This window comes from Oenanthe melanoleuca, chromosome 20 (assembly GCF_029582105.1).
Source record: "Oenanthe melanoleuca isolate GR-GAL-2019-014 chromosome 20, OMel1.0, whole genome shotgun sequence".
Classification (NCBI taxonomy): domain Eukaryota; kingdom Metazoa; phylum Chordata; class Aves; order Passeriformes; family Muscicapidae; genus Oenanthe; species Oenanthe melanoleuca.
Window position 1 is genome coordinate 9,514,998 of NC_079353.1, and position 20,165 is coordinate 9,535,162.

At 52.6% G+C, this 20,165-nt stretch overlaps 1 protein-coding gene across 4 annotated transcripts in view; it reads right to left on the bottom strand.

The window, feature by feature from the left end:
- Window positions 1–20,165, bottom strand: part of PLCG1 (phospholipase C gamma 1) — a 40,502-nt gene that overhangs the window by 7,386 nt on the left and 12,951 nt on the right. For all 4 annotated transcript variants that reach the window (XM_056507234.1, XM_056507232.1, XM_056507233.1 and 1 more), the window contains exons 2-21: window positions 15,675–15,827; window positions 15,259–15,352; window positions 14,764–14,811; window positions 10,529–10,613; window positions 9,417–9,500; window positions 9,223–9,245; window positions 8,111–8,183; window positions 7,043–7,144; window positions 6,253–6,371; window positions 5,405–5,490; window positions 4,962–5,082; window positions 4,430–4,598; window positions 3,891–4,013; window positions 2,933–3,034; window positions 2,550–2,737; window positions 2,073–2,273; window positions 1,598–1,717; window positions 1,125–1,305; window positions 767–844; window positions 202–305 (exon numbers count right to left, since the gene is read on the bottom strand). In XM_056507234.1, coding sequence (XP_056363209.1) covers window positions 202–305; window positions 767–844; window positions 1,125–1,305; window positions 1,598–1,717; window positions 2,073–2,273; window positions 2,550–2,737; window positions 2,933–3,034; window positions 3,891–4,013; window positions 4,430–4,598; window positions 4,962–5,082; window positions 5,405–5,490; window positions 6,253–6,371; window positions 7,043–7,144; window positions 8,111–8,183; window positions 9,223–9,245; window positions 9,417–9,500; window positions 10,529–10,613; window positions 14,764–14,811; window positions 15,259–15,352; window positions 15,675–15,827 — 2,254 coding nt within the window. The remainder of the gene's footprint in view (window positions 1–201; window positions 306–766; window positions 845–1,124; window positions 1,306–1,597; window positions 1,718–2,072; window positions 2,274–2,549; window positions 2,738–2,932; window positions 3,035–3,890; window positions 4,014–4,429; window positions 4,599–4,961; window positions 5,083–5,404; window positions 5,491–6,252; window positions 6,372–7,042; window positions 7,145–8,110; window positions 8,184–9,222; window positions 9,246–9,416; window positions 9,501–10,528; window positions 10,614–14,763; window positions 14,812–15,258; window positions 15,353–15,674; window positions 15,828–20,165) is intronic.

Genomic DNA, 20,165 nt, shown 5'->3' on the forward strand with positions numbered 1-20,165 from the left:
CAGAGCATTCTGAGTGGGGGTGAGGGGAACAGGCAGCTCTTTCATTGTCTGCTTTCAGGGTTTGTGAGGCTTTGGAATTGTGCAGCTCACAGGTAATTCCCAGACAGACCCACTCCCGGAGTGCACACACCTTTGTGTGGATGGTGACAGCAAGGTTTGACCACATCCCCTAGGGAAAAGGGAGGCTCAGGACCAACTCACCAGCCTCCTTCCTGCTTCTCCACATTCTGGATGATGGCATTTTTGGTGAAGGTGAGCTCGTCCTCCCTCTGCGCCTTGTAGTCAAACAGGGCTTTGACTGCACACTGCAATGAGGAGGGGTCCCATGAGGCTGGCCAGGGAATGGACACATAGACAACGAGCCCACAGGATGAGAGATCACCTCCCACCACAGGTGTGTTTGCTGGGGACCTGTGAGGCACATCATGTGCAGGCAGGCAGCATCCAGCCCTACTGCCAGAGGCTGCCAGACCCCAGTGACACCTTGCAGAGCAAATCAAGGCCCTCATTTATGCCAAAGCAGAGTATGGTATGGCCCCACATAGGCACTCTCCTCTGTCCCAAGAGCCATTGATGGGCTTAGTTTGGAGAGCTCAGACCAAGAGGCAGCCCAGCCTGGCAACATGGAGGTTCAACCTCCACTATGTCTCTCTTCATGTCTAGAAATGAGTGTGCAAACTAATACAGCTCTTGGAAAATAAAAAGAAGACCCTTGCTAAACCCTCCAGCCCTGCAGTTTGTTTTGTGCCAAACAGTGAGAATGTACCTTGAAGGTGGGCATGGGATTGGCTTCCACATAGAACCCAGGATGGCGTCCCTCGTACAGGGCTCCATAGTCTGGCTCCTGTGGAAGCAAAGGGACAATGGTTACAGCAGTGACTGCAGGAGAAAAGGTTCCCTGCCCTGGGGTAGGTGGGAGAGTGCCCCAGGAAAGCACAAGACCAAAGGTGATGCTGCAGCCAGCAAACAGCAGCCCAGGCTCAGAGGGGCAGCACCAAATTCCACTCAAAGTATCAGGAAGCCCCAAGAGGTGTGGGCTGCAAAGCACAGAGATGGCTCACACACCACCTCAAGGCAGCAGCTCAGAAATGACCTGTCCATCATTCTCTGGCTCCTGCACTCACCGCTGTGCCGATCTTCTCCAGGGTCTCCTCGTTGATGGGGTAGCGCAGCTTCATCTTGCGGTACAGCGGGTGCTTCTCGTAGTAGCTGATCAAATCCACCAGGCTCTCGAACTCAGAGTTGCCCAGCAGCACAGTCTGGCCCTCCTGCTGCACCCGGCAGTGCTTGATCTTCCCTTCTGCCCTGCAGGGAGGAAACACAGGGGGAAGCCACTTGGCACCTGGCAAGAAAAGCTCTCTGCCAAAATAAAGACACCAAGAAAAAGATGCCCCTGGTATGGTGGCCAAGCACAGGCATCTCCCATTGGAGGATGGGAGGAAGAGCAGGCTCTCAAAGACTTATTCAAGGGCCATCTCAGAGGAAGAGGAGTTCTGGGACAGCTCAAGTCTGGCTGATGGCACCTCTCCTGCTCTCCCACACACTGCAGCATGCCAGCTCCACCTCCAGCACCCACCAGCCTAGTCCCAGGACACACCTGAAGGAGATGGCGTAGGAGCTGGGCTCGCTCCTCTTGCGCACCAGGAAGGCTCCATCACGGGGCACCCGCATCAGCATGTGCTCAGCCTGGGCCCGTGTCAGGTTGGCATGGTACCACCTGCCAGGAGAGACACCATTGTGCACAGCTCACACACTGCCAGCCCATCCCACACCTCTTCCCCTCCAGCCCCTAAAAGGCTCCCTGAATCCTCCAGAGGAAGACAGGGACTGCAGTGGGGCAGGCAGAATCAGAGCCTCTTCGTGAAGTGTGGCATGGGTGAGGGCATCCCAACCAAACCCAGCAGCTCTGTGCTCTGCACTGTCTCCACAGACAACGAAGCTGGCCAGCATGGCTGCTGTGACACAACTCCATGGGGAGAAAGTGGGGACCAGAAAGCTCCAGCAAGAGATGAATGGCTGAGGAGAGATCTGGAGAGCTCCTTGTAGAGCCCTGGCTGCCCACACGCACTCACTCTTTGCTCTCATGGGCATTGGTCTGCGGCACTGGCTCTGTCAGCCTCATCTCAAACTCATTGCACCTCAGTGGCACCTCCTGGTAGTGGGTGATGAGGTCGTAGAGGCTGTCGAACACCAGGTTGTCCGTCAGGAAGAACTTGGGGCTGCCGGCGTCCTGCCGCGAGTGGATCCGGCAGTGCTGCACCTTCCCGTTGCGCCTGTGGAACGGGGAGGGATGGAGGGCAGGGGCTGAGCCAGGGTTGTCCATGGATTTTGCACCTCCTCAGGCACAGCTCCAGCCTGACATGGCATTCCTGCCCCACAGGATCCCAAGAGACCTGACCCTTCTGCACTGGGACAGGGAGCTGGCATGATGCTTGGCGCACAGAAACAGGGGACAAACTGCTCACAGGCCACCCCACCACTGAAGAAAACATCACAAGGAAATAACCCCCAGGGTGACACAGAGCAGTGGGCTGGCCCAGGGCTCTCACCAGAAGGAGAGGGTGTAGTCCCCCACGAAGGTCTCGCTCTCCCTGACGAGGAAGGAGCCATCAGGCGCGCCTGTCTCGATGCAGTACTCGGTCAGTAGCCGCTCCGCGATGTGCCGCCCGTCACGCCCCGCGCCCAGCTTCCCGTGGAACCACTTCTCCATGGAGTGCAGCTCCGTGCTGTTGCTCACCTGGCAGGGAAAAAAACCATTGTCTTGGGTAACTAAGGGCAGCATGGTGCTGGATTCTGCTTTGCTCAGTAGTCCTCCAGCTGGAACAAGGAATTCCTGAAGCATCCTTCCCACCACAGGATTTCCCCCTGAAGTCAGGTGGCAGAGGCAATGCTCAGTCAAGTCCTTTCCTCAGTCACACAGGAGAGCCCTCACCTCCTTTTGCTCTTCCTCATCCTCATTTCCTTGGTCACTGGTTGTCTCCCCAGAGTAATAGATCTTGCTGCTGGTCAGCACAAAGTAATGTGGGTTCCACTCCTGCAAGGAAACAAACTCTGGCAAAGAGACCCCTGGGGAAGCACCAAACTGCCCACCACCCACCCGCAGGATCGTCTCTTCCTGACCAGCACAAGCAGGGAGGGACAATCAGGTTTGTGAAGGACAACCACCAACACTGATTTCAGTGAGTCACAGGAGCTTCCAAGACATGCCCCAGACCTGAGGCATGGATTTATCAGTAGCAAAAAGCCCAGCATGTGACAAATCACACTGCAAACACTCCAACACTTAATAAAAGGAGACGACCAAATGAAGAGCAAATCAATGCAAAAAGAAAACAGTCTGCATGGACTCAGGACAGGGGCAATCTGAGGTGATGATACCAGAAATGGTTATGTGGATTTACCGTTGCACTTTATTGTTTTTTAAAAAAACCCTGTTCCATTTGCATGTGGCTTTACCAGACAGACCCTCAGCAGAGTAAAGTTGCTGAAGGTGGGCTGTGAGTAAATGCACACAGTAATGAACAGTGGTGCTTTACAAAGCTAAACCCTTGCTTAGGTGTGCAGGCACATGGCAGAAGACAGGGCTGGAAGCGCAGCCATCTCCTGAAATTCCTGCAGCACAAATCACAGCCTGCAGTGCCTTGGCCCAGAGCTCCCTCTAGCTCAGCCTTCTGCCTCTAGCAAAGGCCCACAGCAGATTCCTAGGGAAGAGCACAGAGAGAGCCAGCACAAAACACCCCCAGCCTTCAGGGATGCCTGAGAAACCAAAGAGCCTCTTCAATCATTTGCACCACAGCCCTTCCTTCCAGCACACACAGCACCTGACAGAGCCATCAGGTCACTGATGGAATCCTCAGAGCAGGGACTGGGTCACCATGGCACAGACATACGTGATTGATGGGGTCTTCCAGGTAGAGGATCCCATTCTTGATGGAGTTGCTGATGTCATTCTCTGAGTACATCACAGACGTGGGCAGCTCCTCGTAAGCGCTGCCCTCTGCCAGCTTCTTGTGCTGTGGGATGAGAGAGGGAGTCAGGCACCCAAAAGGCAGCACAGAATTCCTGGTGAACAGCCCAAAAAGCCCAGGTCTGCTGCAGTGGGGTCCTCCAGATTAGAATAAACAAGGTACATGCCACAGGGATCATAAAATAGCACTGAAGTCCCACTCCTTCCCAAAAGTGATTCCTGAAGCAGAAATACTAACACCCCCCCATGCCCTCAAAGAAAGGCAGCACCCAGCTGCTGAGCTCATTTTCCAGCAGATTTTCTGAAGCAGTGAAGAGTACTTTGTGTCCAGTTGGCCTTTGCATCAGGTCTCCATTCCCACGCCTACACAGCCAACCACCCCTTTCCAAAGGCAGCTGACTTCAGTCCCACACCCTAACCCCATTCCCTCACTTAGGAACCTCGCTGGGCAAGGGAATTCACCTTGATGAGAATCTTCCTCTTGAGCTGGTTTGGAGATGGAAGGCCATCAGCAGAAATATCCACTGGTTTGGTCAAGAGCATGTCCCCAAAGACCTTCTTGAAATTCTGAGCCATGTTCCTCTGCTGAGCAATGCTGCAGTGGTCCTCAATGGACAGAATGACGGGGAAACTGCAAGAAGACGTAGAGCTATCAAAGCCAGCATGGGATCTGGATGGAACCAAGGACTTCTGAGCTCTGTCTCAAAGCCTGGCTTCTGTGCTGTCCAGGAGCATCAACAGCCATCTGAGCTGCCTTGAGCCACTCTTCAGGAGTGCACAGGGTGGAGAAGGACTGGCAAGCTACTGGGGTTTACCCAAAACCCTCCCTCCCACATTTTCTGGGAAAGATCTTCCTTTGGCTGGGAGACATGACATGCTTTCTTCCCATCACATCCAGGACTTGTGCTGCAGCTCTGGATAAAGTGAGCTTCACTTTGCTACAGCCTTGGCTCCACCCTCTCTGCTCTGCTAGCTGAAGTCCTGCTGTACTCACTCAGAGGTGACAAAGGCATGCTCCTTGATAGTGACCAAGACGTCAGAGAACTTGATCTTGGTGGTTAAGGTGTGTCCGTGGTAGATGACTGGCATGCCATCGGGACCATCCCAGCAATCCACTGAAAGAGACCCACAGGGGAAACTCAGCCCAAAGGCTGAGACAGAGTCAGGGCATGGACATGAGATGGGCTGAGCCAGGTGCTGCTGGGAAAGGGACTGGAAGGCAATAAAGGAGTGAGGTGATCAGTGAAAGCCCTGATCGTTCTGTGGGACCAAAACCTTGGGCACAGCACACCCAGTCCCACACAGTGAACAACCTCATCTCTTTCTGCACATCATGGTGTTGATGTTGTCAGCTTGCAGCTCTGCCTGGCTGGCAAAGCCTCCCCTGAGCAGCAGAGCTGCTGTGCTGGCAGTGAGAAGGGCAGTGCTGGTACTCACGTTCGATGCAGCGGCAGCCCATGCGCAGACAGCGCGCGTACGCCTCCAGCGAGGACTCGCTCGAGAACTGATCCCCCGTCAGGTACCTTCCAGGTGAGACAACACATCAGCACACTGACAGCCCACTGTGCCCACAGGGCTCTGCTGGACCTGCCTCTGCCATGCGGGAATGGTGTGAGTGGCGTTTCTCCACGCCTGCTGCTTTCCCCAAGTGAGGGGCTCAGCTCTGCCCCTGCTGCAAGGGGCTCAGCTCTCCTCTGAGTCCAGCCAGAGCTCCTGACAAACCTCAGACAGCAGTATCAGCACTGATGCCACAAAGACCCCCTGCAGCCTGAGAGCAGGGTGAGATGAGCTCGCACAGGATCTCACTGCCCACCCTCAGGGCTGCTCAGCTGGCTTAGGCTCTCAGTCCTTGAAATTTGGGTTAGCATGAACACAGCACAGACAGAGCCTGCACAGAAAGCAGTTCCTGCAAAATTATTCTAGCAGAAGGGAGTGGAAAATGGCCAATTTCAGCCTGACAGGGTTTATCACATCTGTCCTGAGAGGCTCTGCAGAATGACATTGCTAATGGTGAGAAATTACAGAGTGACAGCTCAGGACATGAAGGCACCTGAAGGCCTGTGCAGATGTGTGCTGCTGACAACGTCTGAGCAAAACATTTATGGCTAAATGACAGAAGGAAGGAGTGGGACACCAAGAGCAAGGTCTTTGATGTACTGGCCTTGGTTTGGAAAAGCCTATTTGACCCACTACTGGAATCAGGAAAAACCAGGATACTCCCACCCTGGCATGAGGAAAGGATGCTGAGAGCAGCTGGGTGGAGAGAGCCCTCCCCTGGTCCTTACGTGTTGTGTGAGGAGGAGATCCAGTAATGGGAGAGGGGGTTGTTCATGTTCTCCAGACACACCATGTCCAGCTGCGAGTTCCAGATGCTGTTCTCTTTGGAAAACAGGAAGGTGAGAAACTGCTCAGGAAGAAACAGAAAGGTGTTAATGATGCAGAGGAGCCGGTACTGTGGTTCAGCTTCACACACATCTCCTGTTCTGTGCCAGCAGACACCCAGCACAGACTGACCAGGGCTGCCCACAGCACACCAGCTACCTGATCCAGGGGCCTGATGACCACAGCTTGGGCACTGCCACCTCCCCACCGAACTCTGCCACATGTCTCTGTCCCTTTGACCCAGCTAGAGATGAATTAATGGCTCTGCATTTTATTTTGCATCTCACATTGCAGGCAATAGCTTACTAAGGCCATGTGGGTCAAGGGACCTTGGCATAGTCCAGAGTGCCAGTGTCATCTCTGGCTGTTTTTATTCCTTATTCAGCTCTTATTGCCTTGAAGAGATCCTTAGATATCCCAAGGCAGCCTTAAGCCAAAGGCAGCCCCTCTCCTCCTCCAGATGAACTGTCTGGTGAGTACTCCCAGCTGCACACACTTAGCACAAAAGGGCAGCCCAGAAGCCATTCCCTTTGCCAACCACGTTCATCTCACTGGAGCTGTGACCCTTCCAGCATCCCCACCCTGCAGCAAAGGCACAGACAGCAGCACTGTCACACCACAGCACACAGAACACCAGGGATGTCACCCCCTGTGTCCTCCCACTCCAAACATGCCACCTTCAAGGTGTCTTACTTCGTCCAGGGTGAAATAAGGCTCATCAATCTCCCTCAAAGGGTCTCTCAGGAAGTTGAACATGAATTCCTGTACCTGAAGGGTATCTGCAGCCCAGAGCTCCTGCAAAGCCCAGGGGAGACATAAAATAAGCTATTCCAGAATGTATTACTGCAAACCACATGCAGCTCACCCAGTTCGAAGCTTTAACCATTAAGGAGGCGATTTTTGATGCAAGACCATCTCTGCCAGGAACTCAACTGTCAGCACAAATGCTGGATAGCACACAAGGAGGAAATCTGCCCTGCTTCTGAGTGGGCTTCATTTTCTCAGTGTTGTGCATTTTTCTCTCTGATAGCTCCTTTGAACACATCTGCCATCCCTTCTCCTTCGGCAGCAGAAGCCAACCCAGTTTCCTCTGGCTCCCTCTCCCCCTGGCTTGCTTTCATTAGCCACCAAAGCACTGGTTAACTCCCTGCTGGCTGCAGACCACAGGCAGGGAGGTGGCAGTGGGGGACAGGGCAGAGCAGGAGCCACGAGCCACAGCAGTACTCTGCCCTCCTGGATGAGACCAGCAACGAGACAGAAACCTGGCAAGAGCCAAGGGGTCTTTGCTGCCCACAGCTGCACTGCTGGTGCCTGTGTGTGTCTGCACATGCATGTTGTGCTTGCTGAGTGACCCAGGATTGCTTTAAAATTGAAGAATCAGCAGCTGAATCCATCAGCTACTTCTCAGGAACTGCTGACACCACCTGAGAAACAGGACATGACTTCTTGGCTGAAGCAAACCTTTGGTAAGCAGCCAGAATCATGGGGACTGGGTCAATCTCCACTGATCAGTTCCTGCCTCCTGAGGCCTCCACTCCTCCCAGATCTCCTGGTTCCTTTTCTGGCCAGGGTGCCTGGCTGAGTTCAGGTTTGCCCTTGTCAGAACTTCCCCTACAACACCTCCTGCTCCACAAGGATGTGCTGTGCCAGGCAGAGCAGCCACAGCCAAACCATCCCAGCTCCACAGCAAGGCTGCCCTCAGAGCACTTGACCCCTAATGTCTCCCCCATTGTCCCTCCCCACCACCTGTGTTGAGCTCACCCTCTGGTACTCCAGCAGAAACTTCTGCAGCTCCAGCAGCGACACCCTGAAGTGCTCAGACCTTTCTCCACCCCTAACAAGCAGAGAGAAAAGCTTCAGTCCCAAGTGCAGCATATCATGGGAGATGCCATCTGCCACCTCCCTGGCACATGCAGCCAGATGTGCCCTGAGCATGCAGCACTGAAGGAGCAGAGTGGGGTGAGCAGAGAGCTGAGGAGAGCAAACACATGTCCACATCTCAGAACCAGAGACTACTCAGGAGCAGCACAGGGTTCACACTGACAAGGGCATGATAACATGAAACTGGTGAAGGGCAGCAAAAACCATTAGAAGGATGGATTTGGAAAAAAAAAAAGGGTCTGGCTTGTACCTGAGTATAAATAACTAAATAGGTGCAGGGCAATTAGGGAGTGACTGCAGACAAGACAGACCTACAGGTATGCAGTGAACATGGACTCATGGAGGCAAGACACAGGGAATGAAGAACTGTTAGTAGATGATAATCTCAAAAGACTGGTCCATGACTGCTCTAAGTCACAGTGGACAGCTAAGGGCCATGCACCACAAAATCCAAAGTGGACTGGGCAATGCTGGCTGCCCTGGGCAGAGGGATGAGCCAGAAGGTCTGCTGAGGGTCCTGACATCTCTTTTCTATGGTTACAAGAAAAAAAGGAAGGAAACCATTGGACAAGTCAGTAAGTCTTGCACTCTTTAGCTTCTGTGTCTAAATTCAAGCTCTTTCTATCACAGCCAAGGTGAGCAGAGGGCAGGGAAGGGCACAGTTGGCAATGGCACCAGAGGCACTGCATGGGTCGGGGGGGCTCTGCAGCCACCATAAGCATAATCCCTGGGACATGGCTCGAGGTCTGATCACTTCATTTCAACCAACTGACCTGAGCTGGATCCCACTGGGATGTCTGGGAGGGAGAGAGCCCTCCCTGCCCCGAGCTAAAGTGTGTACAGCAATGATGCTTGTTCAGAGCACAGAACAGGCAGCACAGGAGCAGGAGGAGTCATAATGCCTTATCCCAACATGCTACTGCAGGCCTCAAAGCATGTTATGGAGAAAAAGAAAACAGCCCCTTCCCCAGAAAACACAGAGAATTATCCACCTTTCCAAGAATGGCACATCCATCTGCAAAAGAACAAGCACAAAGCATTAGGTTTGCACTCTGTAACTTCTTTACTCCCAAGAGATGAGCTCACCCCGAGGGCAGCAGGGTTAAAAAGTTAATTAAGCAGGAATGCCCAGTAACAAATATGGTTTGTCCCTTCCCTTTCCTCCCCTGGAGAGTTCAGCTCTCACCGTTTTCTGGGCGCTGAACATCAGGCTGCGGTAGAGCTGCGCAAACTGCCCGTACGTGATGTCTCCGTTCCTCTGCTCCACGTCCTGAAAAAGCAACCAAACCCAGAGGAGTTACAGAGGCCACAGGGAACTCTACATGGCTTCAGGAATGTCTCTTCCCACCAGTATCCCTGGGGAAATAAGACAAAAAGGCCAAAATCTGTCCAGATTTTGTCTCCCGCACAATGGCCTCAAGTTGTGCCAGGGGAAGATTAGATTTTGAAAAATTCATGAAAACAGTGGTCAGGCCTTGGAACAGGCTGCCCAGGCAGTGGTGGAGTCACCATCCCTAAATGTGTTCAAAAAACATGTGGATGTGGCACCTGAGGAAATGGTTTAGTGGGCATGGTAGTGCTGGGTAATGGTTGGACTCAATGATTTTAGAGGTCTTTTCCAGTCTTAACAAATCTGCCACAGTGTCTGCTGGGGCCAACAGGACCATACAGTGCCCAGGGCACAGGCACATCCTAAAATGAATTCCACGATTCCCCAAGCTCACCCACATGAAGCTATCACCATGCTGATAAAGTGTCACCACTTGAATACTTACAAAAGGATAATTTGATTTTTTGTTTGCCCAGAGTATCTGAAGTGGCTGGAAACTGCAAGACCAAAAGTGTGTGCTCTCCTTTGGATCCCACTCTTTGTCCTCAGGGTTCTGTGCTGGTGGGAACAGCTGGCCATCACGAGATGACCCTTCATCCCTGGGTCGGTGGTGATGCTGGCAGGGCATCACTCAGGGGCAGTGGGTTGCAAGGGCCAGGATGCAGGACCTGGTAGCTGGTCTGCACTCCACCCCATCAGCACCAGCCTATGACTGGAGCCAGGAGCAACAAGGGGAGTGTGGGAGGCAGGGTGGGGTAAGGAGAGGGTGCTGGCCACAAATGGGCCAGGGTGTGGCACCCAGTGGGAGCTGGCACCTCTTCAGTCACCACCGTGGGTGGGGGCTCTCCCAGGAAAGGCTGGGAGGCTCTGCAGTATGCAAACACTCCCTGGGAGTTGAACCACCATAAAGTTTTGCCCAAAGGCAGGCAATGGACTGCAGAAGGGGAGAGTGGAAGGGTCACACTCACCGTGAGTCTCTCCCGCAGGAACCTCATGTTGGGGACCCGGTAGTTGACCTGAGACAGCATGTTCTTCAGATCCTTGGCAGAGATCCTGGCTCAGCAGGGAAAGAGGGGACACATTCAGGAGGTCTGGGATGGAGGGGTCTCCCCCTGGGGCTGGAACACCACATGCACAGTGAGGCTGTGCCCAAAGGGACATCAGCTGTGACACAAGGATGGGTGTGTGACCCCAGGACAGTGGGGCAGATGTGAGGAGCAGAGAGAGATCTGCATGCAAGTGGGACTGCAAATACTGCTCCTACAACTCCTGATAGAGCAGGGTGAGCCCAGCACCCTCTGCCCACTCAAGCTGATGCCACAGCTGACAGGCAGCACCCACTGCTTTAAATGAACAACCAGGGAGAAGCATTTTTCAAATATTTGTGCCCCAACATGGATGCTGGGTGACCAACCCCTTCCAAAACCCCCTCCCTGGCCTGCTGGAGGAGGACAGGCTCTCAAGTGGTTAGGACTCAGCTAATTTTATCTAAAGGAGGGGAAAAAAGCCATTTTCAGTCCCCAGCCACAGCACTGCCACGTCGTGCCCAGCTGTGCTCTCCCAGCCACACACTCTGCAGGCAGTGGCTGTGCTTCCCAAAGCCCTCCACACCAAAGGTGCTGGTTCCTGGACCAGGGAAAGCTGCAGTGTCAACCCTGAGCAGGATCCCACACCCTAGCAGGCAGAGACAGGCAGGAAGCAGCTCTGGGCTGTCCCCACATGGGGCAACAGCCCTGCAGCAAGGAAAAATGAGGATGCCTCCCATCTGCAGGATTTAGAAGCTGAGGGGTCTGTGTCCAATAATTTTCTGGCAGCTGCTGCCTTAAAAGCAAGTCCTGGGAGTCCACCCCTGCAATCACAGATGGTGCTTCTGTCCCCCACTGAGCACATGGGAACACAGGATCCTACAGGATGCTCCCCCATCCCACAAAGCACAGGGCAAGTCTGGAAATTCTTATGGCTTTGGGGTGCAAATATAAAAATATCAGGGAAGGAGATTTAACTCAGGTGCATGCTGGCATTCATGTGTGACCCACATCATTTTTACACTGTTCCCTGAAAGCAGGGTGATCTCAAACCCCACAGGAAGGAGGAGGGATGGAGGGAGCTCCATGGAGAGGGAGAAACCGGCCGGTGTCAGGCGCTGCAGAGGCGAGGGCTGGGCAGCCAGCAGGACACAGAGAGCCCTTGTTCTGGGCTCAGAGCCCTGGGCTGGACACACACCCAGAGCAGGACCTGGCCCAGCTCCTGTGCCCTGCCCAAGGCCAGCACCCGGCCCTCCAAGGACTGTGCAGTGTCCTGCCACTCACTGGAACAGAAAAAGAAGGAAAAAAAAAAGCTGGGAAATGGCTCCAGCCTCCCCTTCCCTTACCACTGTACAGTCAGCAACACACTCAGCACTAGTGTCTCCCCCAGAATCTCTACCTTGAAGGTGCCCTGGGGGCTCAGAGTGAGTGTTCTAGGGAGGAGATACTGCCCTTTCCCTTCTCCAGCACACCCAGCACCCACAGTCGTGTGCAGTGTGCTGTGTGACCCCCTGGCAGGGGTCCTGGGGGACAGGGAAATGTGTGGAGTGAGCCAGGAGGACAAAAAGAGATGCACTCACATGCCAGGAACCACAGCATGTAACAGCTGTCATGGGACCCCCAACAGGACACAGAGTCCCCAGGGCTGCCCAGCAGCAATCCCTCCTTGCTGACAGCATGAGACTGCAAAAAAGCTCATGGAAAATGAGTAGGAGGGGCTGGAAGAGCAGAAGCAGCAGCAGCCATCCCTGGAGACTCGCTGGAGCCGAAACTCAGCTCTGGTGATGCTGAGCTGTTTCACAGGAGGTGCTGGACCACAGCCCTGCTCGCTGGTGTGACAAGAGCAAGCCCTGTCAAAGCTGTGACCAGCATTTCCCTCTCAGCTACAGAAGGATTTTATTTATTGTGTGTCATCCATCATGTTAAAGTGCTGGAGACCTTGGATAAACAGCTTGGCAGTATTTTCAGACTAGAAAGTAAAAACAAACTAAACGAATTTTTTACACAGAACTTATTTAAGGTTTCATGACACACAGGCCAGAGGCCCTGCCCTCTCACAGGAGATGGAAACATTCCCCTGCCAGCCCTCAGGGCTGTAAATGCTGCTCCAGCCATGGGCAGCTCTCCTGACCAGAGGTGAAACAGTCTCCACAGCAGTTAGGAAAAAAAAACCCCAGCATCCTGTTATCCTCTTCTTTCCACCTAACCTCCCTTAGAAAAACAAATAGCCAAAGGCCCAGCAGCCAGTGGAAACAGCCACCATCTGCTGGCGTGCTGGGAAGGACCGGGGAAGGCAGAGGAGAGACAAGAAAGGCTCAGCACAGGAGGCTGAGCCATGGGGTACACAAATCTGAGAACGATTTCTGCAGCTGCCAAAACCCTGTCTGTTCTGGAAAGGATCAAGGATGGTGTGCAAGTGGGGTTTTAATAAAAAAAAAAAAACAAACACAACTCACTGTTCCCTTTGAAAATCCACTTCCAGGATGAGAAGCAAAAGCAAAGAGCTCAGTGACATTAAATTTAATGCTGAAATGCCTCACAAGGGCCAAGATTTAATCCAGGAGATGTGTATGTCCCATAATTGTTGCCTCTACCTTGCAGAAAACACAAGGATGCTTGTAAAATGTTTGTAAAAGGGGAAGACCCCAAATCTTTCTCTGTTGCTGCTTTACTTCTCTCACTGCCTGGGCTGGAGCAGCAATTAAGGGTTTTACACTGAAACCTCTCCCTGTGGTTGACAGGTAAGGAATATATTGGATTTTGCTGCCTTAATTCTAAATGGTAATAGAAAGATGATATCAATAAAAACAACAGGGATGCAACAGGCTGGCTGTCAGCTCTGCTGACCTGCCTTGGGCAGACAGATCTATACATGCAATCTCTTTTTGTACTGTTGGGATGCCATTTCATCAGTTTTACTACATAACCAGAGGGAAAAAAGGACCAATTATTTCCACTTTTCCTGCATTTCTCCTCCAAAACCTTCACACAGCTACCCCTGCACCTGCCTCAGTGCTCTCCATTGCAGAGTTAGGAAATATTGTGGCCAGTTACCACTGTGTATACAACCCAAGCCTGGATTTGAAAGGTGTGTGGCTTATGGAGAGCAGCTGCAAAAGATTAAAGCTCCTTTTTTTCCCATTCTGCCTCTGTGAGGATTTATCCCTCCTCCACAAAATCCATGTGCACCAGCAGTGCTCTCATCACACCACAGCATAAATCACTGCAAAGGCAGAAATGTCCAGTGCAGCAGGATTTTCCCCATGCACCACACTCTTGCCCTGCTCCTGGCAGGCTGAATTCATCCCCTGGCTGTCCAGGCAGGGACACAAAGACAAAGCAGAGGATGCTCTGGACCCCAGTGCTCTGCAGCCAGCCCTCTCTGGACATCAGAGCATGGAAAAGGGGCAGGTGGGACCCACATGCTCCAAGCTGGGGGGCATGGGCTGATGCCCCCAGGGGAGCACATTAACATGGGAATCAATGCTGAAAGGTTAATGGGCTCACTTAACATCACAGGGGAGAAGCATGTGCATGGATGAAAGGAGGCAAACAACAGCAGCTCAGTGAGCAGCCAGCACTGGGGCTGGAAAACTGGTGATGGAAGTGGGACAGAGAGCAGAGCACAGTGGAACTCACCTCCCCAAGAGGAGAACGTCCCCTCCCTTATCTCATGGTGCATCATGACCCAATTCCCTTCTCTTACCTCATCATGACAAGCATGACATTTTACTTGCTAGGACAACACTAAGTATTCACCCAAGAGCCCCAAAAGCCAAGCAGTGGGATGATCCATGGCTTCATGGTTCTCAGAAAAAGGAGAATAGAACAAACAGGGCGGAGAGTAATAAATGCAATCCAGTTCAGCCCTGATGGAGTGCCTGAACTGCCTCTTGGCTCTTTGATGTCTTGGGTGGTGCCAGGTGGGGGGAAGGTGTTACTGGGTCTAAACAGCTCAGAAATAGGTCAGGAAAACAAGACAGCTTTTTTATGCTTTTTTAAAAAAATTCAGTCAAAATCAGCCAGGGAAGTTTGGTTGGATTAAGGTTCCTTGGAAATGAGCACTGAAAGCCTAAAGAACTCAACAAAAAATGCAGAGGCTGGGGTGTCAAGCCAAAGGTGAGCCCTTCCAGCTCAAACCCTTCCCTGAACACGAGTGCCAGTCCCTCCCTCCTCACCTGTCTTCCCGGTTTCGATCCAGGGAGTAGAACTGCTTCCGGAGCCACCTGGGTGGGAAGGCACAAACAGCACACACTCAGCTCTCAACAGCCAGCCCTGCTGCAATCCCTCTCTGGAAGATGCTCAGTGCCACACCATCCACTCCCACACCCCTCCTTCCCACCAGAGAACCCGGCTCTGCCCCTTTTTAGAGGCAGCCTACCCTATTTTCATACAGGTGACAAGTTTAAAAATGCCTCTGCACTGAAGTGCTACAGATAATACAGGCTGTGCACACATGGAAACATCAATTTGTGTTAAACTCCTTCTCCCTGATGCATGAGATCAAACTCTGGGGTCAGCAGGATGAAGCCTCTGGAGTGCAGAGGCAGAAGTGCTGGGTCAGCACTGCTCAGAGAGGGAATGAGATGTCACTGTGTTCACCTCTTCCTGTCAAAACAGACAGAAAGAGGGGAAAAGAAAACAAGTGCAGGAAAGGGACAGGTTTTCCTCACCTTTCAATCTGCAGGGGGGTTGGTGCCCTCAGAGTATCTGCCACCAGCCAGTTCAGCCCCTTGATCCACATATTGACCTCATCCTCAGAAGTGGCTGCGGAAAATGCATAGGAGAAGTGGGAAGAGGGGACACACAGGCTTGATCACCAACCCAAACCTTTTGGGACTATCCCCAGCACCTTACATCCCCAATTCCTTGCTTCATCCCCTTTCTGGTAACATTTCCACCCCATGCAGATGCTCTGGCTGGCTCCTCTCCCATGGGATGGATGTGGCTGGCTCAACCTCTTGTTCCTGCACATCCCTCTCCCTCCTCCTTCAATTCCTGAGAGCTGGGAGTTATCTTTGTCTTGAGTCCTGTGAGGATGAAGTTCTGACTCCTGTCTGGTACAACCCCAGGGTTTTGAGAGCTGTACCTTGCAGGCTGAGGGTCTTCAGGCGGAATTCCATGCCATAGAGGAGCACGAAGCAGTGAGAGTGCTCGGGTCGGAAACACGGATCCTCCTGGTACCGGTCAAAATCCCGCGAGTTCCTCCCCGGACGGATCTCCTTGATCTCACGAATATCCACTGAGAGAAAGGGAAAACAAAGGGTTCAGTGAATAGCTTGGAATTCCCATGGCATTGGAGGAGGAAGGGCATGGATGAAGTGGATTTAGTCATCTGAAGAGCTGGGTTAGCACCTATTACATGACAGCAGCCCAAACCTACAGCCTGTAAGCACAGCTCCCTCTCACTACTTCCCCAGGAGGTTTCCCCAGCCAGCACCTCCCCATTTACCTCTGTGTTCCCCAAAAATGGCTGAATGTCTCCCCCACAGGGATCCCCAGGAAGGGACAGCTGTGAGACTGCTAGAGCATCAGCACCAAGCAAGGAGAAGGAGCTGAAGAGACACTGGTAAGAGAGCATCTCACAGACTCCCTCCCCAGAGGAAATTCTGGGAAAGGACTCCTACTGCCATAAAACAAAGAGAAAACAACAGCAGCATAACAAAAAAAAAAAAAAAAAAAAAAAAAAAGAAACCAAACCCAAACCCAAGAATTTTTGCTTCCTGGAAAAATAGTTTCTTAAATGCCCATGGGAATCAAATAACATTTGTGAATCACATTTCCAAAGCAGATGATGCTTCTGAGCAATGCAGGATGGAGATTACTGCAAACCTGGCATGTAATTCATCCCAATTAAACTCCACTTACTGCACTCACTGTGGATCATCTCTCCTTTCATTTCTATTTACTGCAGTTCAAAACTAGATAGAAATGTGACCTGCTCAGTCACCCACAGCAGCCACCAACAGCACCAAACTGCATCATGAGAGATGATGCTCTCTCTAAACCCCAGGGCAAGGCAGACAGGGATTGACTTTGTGCTTTACAAGTCCTCCCAAAGAATGTGGGATCCTCTCCTGGATCCTGCTCCTGTGCAGCACTGTGGGTGCCTGGCATTGCCTGGCACAGGACATATCCAGACTATGAATTTTGGGGGTGTCCTGTGCAGAGCTAGGAGCTGGACTTTATGATCCTTGTGGCTCCCTCCCAGCTCAGGATATTCTATGAATCTAATAACCCTCCAAAGCTCATCAAGTTGTGACAAGAGCATAGAAAGACCCAGTTCCTTGAGACTGCAAAGGAAGGACAGAGAAGCTTCCTAAAATAAGCAAGAGTATAACTTTTTGAGGCATCATCTACTCTTTGGAAAGGAGCTGTGTGACAGTTCAAATGTCAGCATGCCCTGCCATAACCTTACCCTGTGCTCATACCCTTAGTGACACAGCAGGTTATTTTAACCCATAAAAATCCATATCACAATCTAGGTCTTTGCATCCAGGACAAGCACAGTGGGGTTGAAGGCTAATCCTGTCCTTGGAGGATGCAGGGTTTGACCAACACAGTGGGGGAAAACCTGTCAGATGGGTTTTCATGGTAGTTTACACTACTATAATACTTTATAATACCTACCAAAGGAAGGTGCTGGGATATTCCTGGCCTGCCTTTGCCCCACACTGCAATATTGTCTGCCCTCTGGGATGCTGCAGTGCTGGCTGTGCCCTGTGCTCACCCCTCCCTGCACAGAGCAGCAGCAGGCTGGTACCTGGTGAGGCAGAGCTGCTGTTACACACTGCATACCTAAAATCCACGCAGTGGAGAGAGCCCTGGAGCAAGTGAGGTGCTTATCAAGGGCAAAAGCACGCAGGGAATTCCTAGGGCAAAGGGCAGCCTCTGTGAGGATCAGGCAGGAACCTCCAGCCCACGCATGCTTGCAGCTGCTTGCTGCTCTCTGGTCCTCCCAAACCTGCCTGTGTGTGCTGGGGAAGGCAGCTGGGGTTTGGGTTGTGCCTTCTCCTCACCACAGAGAGCAGAGCAGCCTCTCCCACCCTGCCTCTGACACCTTCCCTCGCAGCTGGAAGGAAGTGACTGAGCAGGAAGCACAGAAGCACAAATGCCACTGTCCCCAAGTAGCAAGGGCTGAAACCAGGCTTCCCTTCCAGCCCTCCCCTGGGCAGTGTGGGACTGGGAGCCAGCAGGGAAAGCAGGGTGGAGGGGTTTGCTCTAGCCCAGGTGTCACAGACACACTCTGGAGGCTCTGCCACGCTCAGCACCAGTGTGTTTCCAGTCAGTGGTGGCTCTGTGACATGACCCACGTGTCCCACCATGGGGCTGTACCTCGAGCCCTTGCTGGGGAAGGCTGACCAAGGATGTGGGCAAAGACACGAGGGGTTAAACACCACAGTCCACACACACACCTGGGCAGGGGAGCAAGGGCAGGTGACCTGGGGTAACCCTCCAAAGACAAATCCTCTGCCACCAAGGTGAGCCCCATCTCCTCCCCGAGCTGCCCTCTGGCAGGGAGGCAGAGTGTACAAACTGATCCTTATCCCATCTGGGAGGGGCAAGAGAGGAAGGACTTGGTCCCTCAGCAATGGTAGGGGGAAGCTATGATGGAATATGAGCCCTGATGCAGCCTGGCAGAGCTGGATGCCCCAGAGCAGCAGCAGCAGCAAGCAGGGAGGGATGAGCAGGGAGGCCTGCAGCAGGCTGGCTCCTCTCCAGCTCTCGGGTGGGTGTGCAGACAGGAGCCAGCAGAGGCTCCAGGAAGGAGGCAGCACAGCCCATGCAGCCCAGAGATGCTCTGAGCTCCTCATACTGCACACTGAGCCATCCCATGGCTCTACAAACAGCTGTGCCCTTCACAACCTCCCAAACTTCCCCATAGCCCACTGCCAGAAGAAACAGCCTGGCCCTCCCGTTGCCTCCAGCACTGGGAAAAAAAAAAAAAAAAAGGTCACATTTCTGGGCAAAGAGCCCTCCTTTCAGCAGGAGTGGGTTGCATCAGAAAGAAAAAGCTGACCCCACATCTACCTCCCTCACCATGTAAGAAAAAACCACACCAAATTACCCTCTGGTTACATGAAAACCATATCCACCCTTGAAGTCATTTAAAACCGAAACTTCATGCAAGCCTCATTTACCCACTGATGGATAGGGTGTTGTAACGTGTAAGGATAAGGACAGCCTGGAACAGGCTCTGAGGGTTGCAAAATCACCACCTCCAGAGGATTTCTGGAAACATGAAAAACTTACTAAATTTAAAAAACATTTTTAAAAAGCTGACAAAAAGAACATTTAGCCAGATTACTTTCCAGGATGGGTTTATCAGGGACAGCCTCCAAGCAAACAGCCACCCCCTCAACAGGCATTGCTGGCTCTGTGTCTCCCTGGGGAGGAATGGTGCAGTGAGAGCCACAGGGTCACTGCCAGCCCAGCCTGACCTCAGCTGGCTGACATGGATGATCCTGCCCAGGGGCAAGGAAAAGCCTCCAGCCTTCTCACTCTGGCAAAGAAAAAGAGGTTAAAAAGAAAAAAAAAGGTCTTCCTGCTATTTAGCATTGTGGATCCCACTGAGCACAGCCATGTGGTCATCCCCAGGCTTCCCATCACTGCACAGGGCACTGGAGGGTCAGGTGGCCCCCAGGGAGAAAGAGGAAAAAGATGTGAATAAAATACAAGAGAAATCTATTATGCAGCAGCACAGAGAGTAAAGCAGTGCTACCTTTCAGTGGGATCCCCCTGAACTGGCTCTTGGGGCCAGCAGTGGCTCTGGGAGCTGCAGCATCCTGCAGGAGCATCCTGGCTCACCTTTCCTGCTGGCACCCACAGATGATCCCCCAGCAGCCCTGCCAGCACCCCCCTCTGCTGCTGTAACCCAACACTGCTTGCAAGGAAAACAAAACCCACCACAAGTCTCTGGTGAGCTCAGAACCAGCTCTAAGTGCTTGGCTGGCTGGGGGCCAGGGCACTCAGCACCTGCCAGCCCTTGCTGTTCATGGCCTTGCACAGCCCATCCCTGCTGGAGACAGGCAGAGCTGGGCTGGATTGGGATGGGGAGGAACCAAGGTGGCTCTGAGGACACCGTGTCACTCCTGTAATGAACACACCAGTGATGACCTGTGCATCCCCCTCGCATCACCCTGACTGATTAGGAGCATCTCACATCAATACTGGTCAGAGTGACAACAGCTCAGCAGTTCAAGGCCGCAAAGCTTCCCTTCCTGGACAAGCCCAAAGCAGACAGTGATGGTGAAGTGAGCATCCCTTGGAGCCGAGCTCACCGCATCCCCCCGTACTGCTCAGCACCGGGATCAGGTTTCCAGAGGTAGAGCCAGAGCCATTAACAGATGCCTTATCCAGACAGGATGACAACAAACCAGCTGAGAGGATTCTCATTTGACCTTAACTGGTTTTTCAGAGGGCAGGGAGCATGGCTGAGGTATCCACAGAGGCCAAAAATCACAAAACCCTGTGCCCCAGAGCATTCCTCACCCCCTATGAACTAAAAAGGGGACTCAGCTCTTTCAGTTAAGCACTCAAATCCCTGTAAAACATCCTCTCACTTCCCCTGTTGTCCCAA